The sequence below is a fragment of the Marmota flaviventris genome, chromosome 12 (genome assembly GCF_047511675.1).
Source record: "Marmota flaviventris isolate mMarFla1 chromosome 12, mMarFla1.hap1, whole genome shotgun sequence".
In the NCBI taxonomy this organism is placed as follows: Eukaryota; Metazoa; Chordata; class Mammalia; order Rodentia; family Sciuridae; genus Marmota; species Marmota flaviventris.
Genome location: NC_092509.1, coordinates 107,028,433 through 107,040,262, shown reverse-complemented (window position 1 = coordinate 107,040,262; position 11,830 = coordinate 107,028,433). Strand labels below are relative to the sequence as shown.

Sequence of the window (11,830 nt, the reverse complement as noted above, 5' to 3'; positions counted from 1 at the left end):
CATGGTTTCTGTGAGGTTGCTGTGTTGGTATTCTGGATCCTTCACCCACCTTCTCGCAGATGACTCATATAACCCTTCCAGGCTGCATTTCACAGCAGGTGCTCTCGGGAGCCCCGAGTCTCCATCCACTCACACTGGCTTTGCTCCTACCCTCGGGCTCCTGTGCACATAGCTGGGGAGCTGTGGCACTGAGTTCCCCTCCCCAGGCCCTCAGGTGGTCTAGAAGGGACCCTGTGTTGAACACAAGTGCTCTGTGTCATCAAACATGCAGGCTCTTGCTTGATGATCCTGACAGGGGACTCTTCAAAGCTCCCCTCCTGCTGTGCAGGTGGGACTGCAGAACTTGGATTGAACTCCACTTCCCTGGATGTATTTTTGGCGGGCACGCCCGTCGGCACATCTTGCCAGACCCTGAGCATCTCGTCTCCCCGGAGTCCTCTGAGGGAGGCTGGTCTCCTGTGTGAGGGAGCGCACCCGGCAGCCTCTGGCTCACTGTGCCCCTCAGCACTGTGCCTTCATGGGCCACTGCAGGTTCCATAGGAAGGAGAGTTGAAACTCAGGTGAATTTTCCAGAGAAAGCCTGACCTTGTCAGAAAGCTGTGGGGTCAGATCCCCCAGGACGAGGTCTTGGTTTGTGAGTTTGCAGAAGAGAGTGCCCATCTCAAGATGAGGCCACTGTCTCACAGAAGGTCCAAAGCGAGGAGACACTGGGTTCCCTTCTCGCACTTACAGCTTGTGTGTGAGTTTGTAAAGTGTCTTCCTAAAATAATTTCAAGTTCTTCACAGAAACTCTCTCCTTGGTAAAGACAACATAAGACAGACTTCAGCACGTGAAAACCTTGTGTCACATCCTACGGAATAGGGTGAAGGGATGGACCTGAGTCTGCGTCCCGTTTCGTAAGGTAGGTCTGTTCTGACGGCTCCTGGGGAGGGCGTGAGCAGCAGTGCGAGGGGCTGTCACTGAGGCACAGACATGCTCAGGACTCGACTCTGACTCACAGAAGTGACTGCCAGCTCACCGAGACCCCCGGGGCCGCTGGAAGCAGGAAGCCCACACACCACAGCTGGCCAAACACCAGGCATGGCCAGCCCCTGGAGGGGTCCTCCGCTGCTGCCCCACTTGACAAACTCTGGGCTCCTCATGCAGGTCCAGCTCCTTGTTTCCTGGACTGGGAGGTGTGTCTCTCTGCCAGCACGAGGAACAGGGCAGGGTCTTAACAGTCATGTCCTGCTGGGCCTCAGGAAGGGCAGGGGCAGCCACGCTCACCCTTGCCCGCAGGGCCGCGTTCTCCCAGGAGCTCTGCTCTCTCCACTCTCCTCTGTGGGCAGTCTGCTCCTCTCCCAGCCGCGCTCTGTGCAGTTGTGCTGTTGGGAGCCGTCCAGCGCCCCCAGCGCACTGCTGGTTCCCACAGCCGGTGTGTAACTCTGCTCCAGGAATGAGGTTAGGTTGGCGCAGCCCTGGGTACGGCTCGCTCATCTCAACAGACAGAAGCAGCAGACTTCAGCGTTCGAGGCTCAGGAGTGGATTCCCCTGCGAGGCTGCTCCCAGATGGAGGTTCTCCTCTCTCTGGGCTGTCCCCTGTGCCTGGCAGCGTACAGAGTGCTGTGGGAGTCCCAGGTTTTTGGGGGGTAGGTGGCTTTGGACTTCTTGACCAAGCCAAGGCTCTGGCTTCAGAGTGACCTCACAATGTTGAACAGGTGGGCTCGACGAGTTGGGGCTTCACAGAGAGCCACCGCTATGGGTAGGGCCACCTTCCAGAGGGAAACTGACCTGAAGACCTCTTGCCCACCACCCACCTGCAGCCCTGTGGGCTGAGACATTCAGTGCGGTGGCATGTGCTACTATTGACTCCTGGGCACCCTCTGCCCACAGCATCACCCACTTCTGGCCTCCGGGGGAGGGGGTCTCCTGCCCTCCAGAGCTGGGCATGATGATGCAGGGCTCCTTGCCCGTTGCCCTCTCTGGGCTGGGGCACAAGACTGGGCCCACACTCCTATACTGGGCACTGCCCTCAGGAGTGGATTTGGCCACTACCTGAGATGGCTTGGCCGGCACTGACCCCATGGCAGCACTCTGGGCTGGCACACCTATGTCCACCTGCATGTTCCTGGCAGAATAGGCGGTTCCCCCGGAGCAAGGGTGGCACTGCTTTCCCAGTGACCGACTGCGTCGCCATCACAGATTGACTGCTGAACAGAGCTTAGGGGACAGCACCGGTTTCACTGAAGCATTTATTATATGAAATGGGCTTTAGCGAGCCAGTATAAGTTAAAACCAAGCAGAGCAAAGAGGGTTTGCCACCCACAGCCCCGTGTCCTTTAGTCACCAGGACGGGCTTGCCATTCCCTGGAGGCTGAGGCATGGTGTCTGGGAGCAGGGCAGGAAGGACTCCTCCCTACTCACTCCCACGCTTTGTTCATGATCTTAGTGACACTCCGTGTTCACACTCCATTTCCTATTTTTTAAACCAGATTGTGCACAACTTATTTTCCCTCTTAAGAGTGTGAACCTGTGAGGGCAAGGACAGCCTTGCACGTTTTTCCACCCCCCACAGTGTCTGGCATGCGGCTTGGTGATGCAGAGGCATGTCTGATGGAGGACTGCCCCGCTGGTCCTTCTGCCCAGCCCTTCCACAGAGTGGCCCAAGCACAGGTTACCTTGAAGGGGTGGGGGTGGGGGGGGAGTTGACAGCAGGAGCGAAGCCACTCAGATTCCTGACAGCAGTACAGACAGGACATGTGCTGACACTGGGGCCTGCCCTGGACTTCACAAGGCAGACCTAACCCAGCTGTGAGGGAATTGTCCCCAACCCCAGGTTAAGACATGGAGCCAAGGGAGAGGGCTGCTCTCCAGGCACCAGCAAGTAAGTCTGAAGTCCTAAGGGCACGGCCTTGCCCATGACCATGGGCTGCACTCCCTTGGAGCCCAGGGACATGTTCTTTGTGCCAGGGCTTGGAATTGGAGATCAGCACATGTCACAACTGGGAAGCATCCTGTGTGTGGAGGGGAGTACTTCAGTGGCTGAGAAGTATGAGGGAGGGCGGTGGTAAAGGGCTCATCCTGTCTTACAGCCGGCATCAGCAGGTCAGGCCTGGGGCTGGTGAGGCCCACACTGTTAGCGAGGGGGCAGGGCCTGCATGTGGAGAACATTGTAGGTGTCCTGGGTGGCTGGACTGAGGCCCTGGTGAAAGCAAATGGGAAGAGTGGTCAGAACCCGCAGCCACCTCCCCATGCCCTGCCCCCGCCTCCAGGAGCCATAGGTGGGCCCCTGGCTGGGGGAGCTGCTGGAGAGAAGGCTCCCCTCCAGCTGGGTGCTCACCTCTCCCCAAGCTGCACCTCAGGTGCCTGGACCAGGCCCCCTTCCTGTCATCAAGAGGAAGAAGTCCCCCCACCTCAAATATTGAGCTGCAGTCTCAGGAAAGGGCCAGGCTTGCTCCAGAGAATCTGCTGGTCTGATACCTGAGGACTAGTCCTAGGGAGAGTGGCTGGCTGCTGTTCCCAGACCCTGTCCCTACAGTGTGTTTGCCAGTCATGTAATAATTGACACTCAAGGTGCCCCCACCCCACTCTGGTGGAAGGCCACACCCTTTTCCCAAAGCCCAGCAAGGCCACTTTTGATAGCACTGTCCTGTGGCAAGCCCGCCCAGGAAGCCTGGAGAAACTGGCCCCCTGGGGACCCTGGTAGAGAAGTAGATTGAATATGCTCAGTTTGCATAATCATCTGCGCTGATTTGCATGAACCAGGCACCTCATTGTAATGACAGTCTTCCTTTTGAAGTTGCCCTTTCTCTCCCTTTTCTTCAACCTTCCTGCCCATCCTCCCTGACCAAGGCCCACTGGAGGCAGAGAAGGCCTCTGCCAGGAACCAGCCACAGATGTGGACAGTCAGGGGTCACTTGTGTAGGAGCCTGTGCCCACAGCTGTCTGTTCCTTTGGGGAGCCCCATACCCTCTGGACAGTGGCCTCCTGTCTGCTGTGGCCTTGTGCACGGGGTGCCCACAACCTCCTGGCTGGAGCCACATAATCTGGTGGAGTGGCTGGGTCCCAGCCCTGCGCAGGGGCTTAGGGCAGTGGGGTTGCCGCTGGCCTGCAGGAGCCCCTGAGCGCCTGCCCTGCTGTTGGCGAGAACTGGTGCCACTAGCCACGAACCCTGGGCCTCAGTCTGGCCCCCCGGGAAGGAGGCTGGGCTCACCTGGTACAGGCCGTCTTGCGCCTTGCCTCTCCGACGCTGTGGAGAGAGAAGGGGTGTGTGGAGTCAGCATGGGCTCTTGCTCAGGCCCCACCTCTGGGAAGTCAGGTGACTGTCCAAGCTCTCCACACCTACCCCGCCCTCCGCCCCAGGGAGAAGGGGCCCTGCAGAGTAAGGTCAGGCACGGGTGGCTCTGGTGGGGGCCCCACGCAGACCCTCACAGGGGCTGCCCTGTTGCCCACAGCTTGGAAATGGCCCCCTGCAGCTCTGGAAAATCTCGCCTGCTGTCCGCTCACCAGGAGTGGCTCTGCACAGTGGTCATGAGCTCCGGGGGAGTCGTGGAAAACCCCACTCTCTGTTTACTGCGTGACCTGGGGTGAGCCATTTACCTTCTCGTGCCTCGGACACACAAGCCTCACCAGGTCTGTGGGGACTTCGTGGAACCCCCAGTGCGAGGCTGGCCACGTGGGCATCATGGACACACAGCGCCCGTCAGAGGGACTCGGCATGCCCCCTCTCCATTTTGAAACCCTTGATCACTTATGAACAAGGGCCCCTGTGCTTCCATCCTGCCCTGAGACCCCCGTCCCAGGCAGTGACCGCTTGGGCACACCTGGGGCCCTCAGTGCTTCCTGTTAGGAGTGAGGCTTTGACTCGCTTCTGCCTCATGTACTGTCCTCCTGGGGAGCCCTGGAGTCACATTGCCCCTGGGGGCCACCACATGGGCTTCTGTAAGTCTCAGGAGGAACAGGCGGGAGAGGGATCCTGTGGCAGGCATGCCTGGAGGACGCTGAGGAACCCCTCAGGAGTCCAGCAGCACACTCACCTCTCCTTTCGTCCCAATCTCACTGTAGGCCTCCGCCATCTTCTCTCTCTGCAGTGCCTGGAGGAGAAGGCAGGAGGCACTGATTTACTGCAGAAGAGAGTGGGCTCTGCCGCCAGAAAGCCTCCGGATTCCCCAGGGACAGGGTTGCACAGTCCCACCCCAGCCTCAGGCAGCCAGCGTCTCTCCACCAACCACTTGCTCCTCAGCCTCTGGGGATGTGCTCCGAGCTGTAGCTCTTTGCATGGTGAAGTTGTAGGCCATGGCGGGGACACCGCACAGTAAAGGACTCACCAAGTCCCTGATCATTTATTTGAGCAAGTTGTCTCTACACAGCCAATGACACGGGCTGTGGATCGGCTTTCTGCAGAGCAAGGACAGGAAGCTCCGAGGGTGGTGGAGTGGATATTTCAAAAAGAAGCAGCACTCCGCACACCTGTAGTCCCAGCAACTCTGGAGGCTGAGCAGGATTGCCAGTTCAAAGCCAGCCTCAGCAAGACCGGTCTCAAAAAGGCTGGGGTGGAGCCCAGTGGTCAGTGCTTGCCCAGCATGGGGAGGTGTGAGCTTCAGGTCAGGAAAAAAAAGCACTCAGGAAAATGCCAGCCCCCAGGAACCGCAGCCTAGGAGGGGCTCCCACCCAGCCTGGCCTGCCCGTGGCCTCCCTCCCACAGGCCGGTGGACCTGGAAACTCCAGCAGCGGGCTCCAAGCTAACAGAGCCAAGGCAAGGGCAGGGGACAGGGGCGACACCTTTCCTCAAGTAGAGGCACTGCAGGCTGCAAGCAGAAACCAGGCGCTCGACCCAGGCAGGGACACCTGTGGAGGAGAGCCCCTCAGCCCTCCCGCTACCCTGACGTGAAGTCCTCCCTACTCACGTTGTACACGCCGTCCTGAGGATTCTTCCTCCTCTGCTAGGAAAGAAATGAGGGAACGTCAGGAGGGGAGGCTCAGGCCACCAGCGAGCCACAGCCCATCCTGCCCCAACCTACTTCACCTGCGAGATCTGCCACCCACCTCCCTCCTCCCTGCCCGCCACAGCCCAGGGAGGCCACCTTCAGGCCCCTGCTGCACCAGGCGGCTCACGCCCGGTTGCCAGCACTTGGAGACACACTTCTCCTGTCTTGCCCAGGGTGGCCTCAGGGTCTCTGCTGACAGTCTGTTTGACCTCCAGAGTAGTTCATGTGTCTAAAGCATTCTATGTGCTCAGTGTGGTGGTGGCGCACTCTAGTCCCAACAACTCAGGAGGCTGAGGTGGGAGGATTGCAAGTTCAAGGCTAGCCTCAGCCACTCAGTGAAGCCTCGTCTCAAAAAGAAAAAAGGGCTGGGGCTGTCGCTCAGTGGTGAAGCATCCCTGGGTTCAAAACCCAGTACCAAAAATAAAGAAGGCTTACAAGTGAGACTGTGGCTAAGGACAGAAATATTGCAGGCCACCCCCTGTTTGCAGGTCCTCTCTTCATGCAGAGAACAGGCCCTCCTTTCCCCCTCCCCACAGACCTCCTAGTCCAGGGAAGAGGAGGAAAGAGGATGGGAGTGTTCAAGGAAATTGGTGGCCTCTCCTATTACCCATTCCTTCTAGCAGTGCACACCCAGCCCAGGGCTCCGAGGGGCTAGGGAAGGGCTGATGGCAGGTGTGACCCAACACATCAAGGGCCACAGGGCAGTTTCTGCCTCTGTTGGAAGCCCTGCTCCTGAGAGGACTCTGCTCTGGCCCTGTTGTCTGTCCCGCTTGCCACCAGGGGTGGGGTTGACAAAGCCACCGAAGCCTGGCTCTGAGGAGGCCCTGGAGGGTACTCAGACCCACAATCCTCGCTAAGTGGTCCTAGCCCTTTCTGTGTGGACCTTCTCGTCAGGTCTGTCCTCCTGGGGGCAGGTGGTGGCCCCATGTGCATCTCGAGGTGGCCAAGGAGCAGTTCCCAGGACAGCAGCTGGCGCTTGGACACAAGGCCCACAAGTATTCCTGAGCTCGAGGCCCCTTGTAATGCAGAAAGGAGCCAAGGAGGGGGACGAGAGCTGGCAGCCAGCCAGCCGCCACCTCACCCCAGCCCCATGTGTGCTGGTGCAGGGGACCCACCCACAAGCCCACCTCCACACAGGCACAGAGGTGCTCCCTACCTGCTTCCCTCCCATCTCAGGGTCCCGGCCCCGATGCTTATCCAAGACATCATAGTCCTCTCTCCGTCCTAGATTGAGCTCCTAAAATAAAAAGGGGTCAGACATGAGGAAGAGGAACCCGGGGAGGATGGGGCCAGAGGGACGGGGAGCCTGCTTTGCTTCTTGGTGGTGGTTCACAACGAAAGGGAACAGGGAGCAGGGTGAGGGAGGTGGTGGGACCTGGTCCATCTGGATACCTCTCAGAGCACGATTGTTACCATGACCGTGGGAGAGACCCATAGTCACCAGATGCTTTTCTTACTACATGCTGGTCAATCAAATGTAACAACATTCCCAGGAGCAGATAAGGAAGCCCAGGCTGCTAGAGGGTCATCAGTTGGACCAAAGTCCCACTGAAAGGGACATGTGATTGTCATCCTCTGCTGGGAGGATTCTCTGCAGCCTCTAGCCTTTGCGAATTGCTGAAGGCCGAGCGGCTCCCTGGAGGCTGGCTACATCTTTGGCTACACCGTGCCTCACATGCTCACGGCATCCCTGCCATGTCTCATGGGGTCAGAAAACGGCAAACTACTTGCCTGCAGGTGACAGACAGACAGGTGGACCAGTGGACTTACATTGTAGAGCTGGTTTGAGCCCTGCTGCAAGGCGGCGACGTCTGCACTCCTGCCAAACTGCAACAGAGCAGCGGGTTAGGGCTTCATGGTGGCCCTGCCCTGCCTGTGCTGCCTGCAGGGGTCTGAGGCGGCAGCCCTCTCCTCCTGAGCTCAGCTGCCCTTTCTGCGCCTGCCTGTGACTTTGTCCCGGAATCTGAGGTTTCCTCTCCCAGCCAGTCGCCCTTGCCCACAGAGGTGCAGGGTGGGCATTCCAGGGACTGGGAACAATCACAGTGGTTGTGACTGCACAAGTTCCTGTCTCGCCCCTTGGACCAGGACTTTTGTCCTTCCCCTACCCTAGCCCTCTACCTTAGCCCTGCGGCACCTGAGCAGGAAGCCTCAGCCTTGGGCTCCAGCACTTGGAGCATCTGCCCCAAGTTCAGCACAACTTGGCTCTTTCTCCAGGCCAGGCCACCTCAGTGGAGGAACTTCGAGGCATTAGAGTCAGGGCACTGGAAAGAAACTTGGAGATCAGCCAGGGCTCCTTTCCAAATTAAAAAAAAAAAAAAAAAAATAGAAGAAAAGAGCCTTTTTTTTTTTTTTAAGTAAAATCTTATGTCAGAGCACAAATTCCAAGGGGGAAATGGGTCAGAGGGCACTGGAGTGATGACAGACAGTAACCTCCACCCCCTGTCCACACCAGGTCCAGCCCCTCTAAGAAATCTGGGGTCTCTAAGAAATTCACCAGCCCATGGTGAAATCAGGGCTCTGAGCCAACTGAGGTTTGTAGAGAAGCTGACATGGCCTCAGGTGGCAGCTGGTAGCAGGACTTGGGAAGAGGCTGTGGGTCCTCCACCTCCTGACCATGACACCTGTGCATAAGCCCCTTGCTCTCCAGCAGTGGCCCCTGCAGGGGACGCTGCCATTCAGGCACTGGTGCAGCACCAGCTCCCCCACCCCCATCAGGCTCAGCCCCAAATATACACTTGGGTCTGGCCCTGCTCTGCTGTGGGAACCAAGCCCCAGGTACCACCAAGCCTGAAACTAAGACCAAGGCCTCTCTGTACTCTCCCCAAGTGGAGAAGCCTGCACCCTCTCCAGAGCCCTGGGTACCCACCTTCGCTCTCAGGAACAGGGCAGTGACGATGACACCGTAGATAAAGAGGATTCCATCCAGCAGGTAGCAGAGTTTAGGATCCAGCAGGCCAAAGCTCTGTGCCTCTGTGTCAAGAGACCCTGGTCAGCCAGGCCCAGGATAACAAGAACACGTCCCACCACCCAGAGTAGCCCTGTGACTCGGTGGCCAAAGAAACCATGACAAGGACATAGACCCCGTCCTGCCATCCCACCTCAGCCAGCTCCTGGAGCAGCTTGCCGCCGTGGTGGCTGCGTGATACCTGCAGGAGTCCCAGAGCCTGGGAAGATGGGGCAGGCACCCAGGACTGCTAAGCTGTCCACCACAGGGCTCGTGCCCTGGGAGCCTGGCCCCAGCCGCAAGTGAGCCCAACGTGAGCCGTGAACTCAGGAAGCCTCAGCCAGATGCCCCCATCTGGATGACTAGGGTATGTGGCTCCCAAGGCCACCCACCGAGAGAGCAGGACTCTGGGGCCTGGGAAGGGTGGGCTCAGAGACTTAGTGGTGACGTCAGGACGATGAGAACCAGGGTCAGCTCTACCCTCCTGACTCCCAGCTTCCTCACTGCCAGGACTCTCCACCCCGGTGGTGGCTCTGGTGCTTGGCTTCCTACGCCCCAAGGGACCAGAGGTCCACCTCCCTCTGGGGCCTGAACTCCCTGTCCACCAGTCCTTACCCCCTAGACACACCTCTGTGCCGTTGCGCACACTGCCCACGCTGCTCCTCTTCCTCCTCCTCCCTAAAATCCTGCCACAGCAGTCCTCTGTTCAGCCTCTCCACTCCAAGTTTCCAAGGGTGCCCAGCTCCTGCTGCCGTACTGACCTTCTCACACTGCCCTCAGTGCACCCTGAGCTGGTACTAGGGTACAAAGGGCAGGGACATGGTCCAGTAAATGTGTGGCTTACATTTTTATTTAAAAGATTCTGGCACCGTTAGGGAGGGGACGCAGCTTCTGGGCTGGACACAGCAGCTGGTCGCCCTCCCTCCACCCCAGCCAGGTGGCCTCTGCGGACGCAGGCGCCCTCTGGTGGCCGCAGAGGGCTCAAGCGGGCACAGGGAGTAGACAAGGTCCTGAGGAGCGCGCAGCCTTACTAGCTGGGTGACTTGGGCAAGTTGACCCCCTCAGCTGCCTTCTGTCAAGAGCATGGGAACTGCCACATTCCTTCAGTGAGCGCGTGGCCAGCGCTCACCGCCATGGTGTGGTCTTCCTCAGATCCTCCAAGCGGCCCCAGGCGCCAGAGCTCAGGAGAGAGCTCACAGGGAGGACCCTCCCTGCCAGCGACCCTTTGGCTCCCCCCACAAGCCGTGGAGCTGGGACTAGGTTGCCCCCCTGTCCCCATCCCCACCACCCTCAACACCTCTGTCCACAGCCTTTGGTGCCCACCCTGATTCAAGACCCCTCCTGGCCCCAGCCAGCTGATATTTTTGTCAACTTCCCCCAGTCCCTGCTCAGAGACCGGATGACCCAGACCCTGGCAGGGAAGCCCAGCTCCTGCCACCAACCAGGGCCCACCACCCAGGTCTGCCTCAGCACCCCAGGCCCAGACAGCCCTGCTCACTGCTGTCTCTCCTTGACCGCACAGTGCGGCCCTGCGCCGGCCTTTGCTGGAGCCAGTACCCTGCAGGCCTGCCAGTGCTGGCACTACCCCCTCCTGCAACCCCACCCGACCCACCTTCTGTGATGGCTCTTGTCGGGGAAGGAACAGGAGTCAGGAGGGCGGGCACCGGCCCACTGTGCCGCCCCCACAGCCCTTTCTTTTAAAAAGCAATTCGCCTGCAGCCCCCTGGCTAAACCGGACACTATGCTCCTCAGCAAACTACCCGCTGTCTACAGAAGTGCAGGCCCAGAAGGTCCCTCCCACCTCACTTCTGTGACCCTCACACATTCCAGAACTCAGGGACATAAGGATGATTCCTCCAACCATAAAATCTGCAAGAACGACTTCCCATTAGAATTGCTCAGCATGGGCCAAAGTGACCCTTTACCATGCACAGTGGGGACTAGGAAGTCTGAGACAATCCTACTGTTAAAAGTCAAGAGGTAGGGGGCTGGGGCTGGCGCTCAGAGGTAGAGAGCTGGCCTAGCATGGGCGAGGCACTGGGTTCAATCCTCAGCACCACATTAAAAATAAATAAATAAAGGTATTATGTCCACCTACAACTAAAAAATAAAGATTAAAAAAAAAGTCAAGCGGTAGCCGGGCACAGTGGCACACACCTGTAAATCCCGACAGCTTGGGAGGCTGAGGCAGGAGGGTTGCCAGCCTCGGCAACTTAGTGAGGCCCTAAAAAACTCAGTGAGACCCTGTCTCTAAATAAAATATAAAAAAGGGCTGGGGTGTGGCTCAGGGGTTGAGCACCCCTGGTTCACTCCCCAGCACCAAAACAAACAGAAGTCAGGAGGTGGACCTGGATGGGACTCTCTGGAAACTTTCCTGTGACCCTCCCAATAAAACTGGAGGGCAGGGGGGGTGCCCCCTCCTCTCTGAGAGGACCCACCCTCCCTTGAGATTGTCCCCTTCTCCGTCGTCCTCTCTTCTAACACATTTTGCCGTTCTTTCGCTAAGCTGGGGTCTTGCCAGAATCCTCTCGGGCAAGAACACAGCATGTGGGTGGTGACCCTGGGGTGCCCGGCTCGGGCTGTGCTGGCACGTCTCCTGGACAGCCCACAGAGCACTCCAGGACGTAGCAGGACTTGCGTCCCTCCTTGGCCAGGAGCACCGGGACCCCTGGGTGCCTCTCCACAACACTCGCGCTGACCCTCGGCGAGGCCCTGAGGGCTCAGAGACCCTCGGCTCCAGCCAAGGTCCCCACAGCCAGGGGCGCTTTGCCTTCTGGGCTGGAGAGGAGACGCTGGTGGCGATTTATGGGGTGGTTGAGATTCATATAAAGGGCCGAGAGAAACGCAGAACAGAGGATCACTGGATGTGAATTTAGAACAGATAGGAAGCAGCGTTTCTTTGTGTTGTGTGGACGCGGC

General features: G+C 58.6%; 1 protein-coding gene across 2 annotated transcripts in view; it reads right to left on the bottom strand.

The window, feature by feature from the left end:
- Positions 1 to 2,218: 2,218 nt before the first annotated feature.
- Positions 2,219 to 11,830, bottom strand: part of Cd247 (CD247 molecule) — a 61,337-nt gene continuing 51,725 nt past the window's right edge. The window contains exons 2-8 of one of the 2 annotated variants that reach the window (XM_027922888.2): positions 8,834 to 8,937; positions 7,738 to 7,794; positions 7,124 to 7,204; positions 5,887 to 5,922; positions 5,017 to 5,073; positions 4,194 to 4,229; positions 2,219 to 3,182 (exon numbers count right to left, since the gene is read on the bottom strand). In XM_027922888.2, the coding sequence (XP_027778689.2) occupies positions 3,117 to 3,182; positions 4,194 to 4,229; positions 5,017 to 5,073; positions 5,887 to 5,922; positions 7,124 to 7,204; positions 7,738 to 7,794; positions 8,834 to 8,937 (437 nt within the window). In that variant the 3' untranslated portion in view covers positions 2,219 to 3,116. The remainder of the gene's footprint in view (positions 3,183 to 4,193; positions 4,230 to 5,016; positions 5,074 to 5,886; positions 5,923 to 7,123; positions 7,205 to 7,737; positions 7,795 to 8,833; positions 8,938 to 11,830) is intronic. The other variant, XM_027922889.2, reaches the window with a different exon arrangement.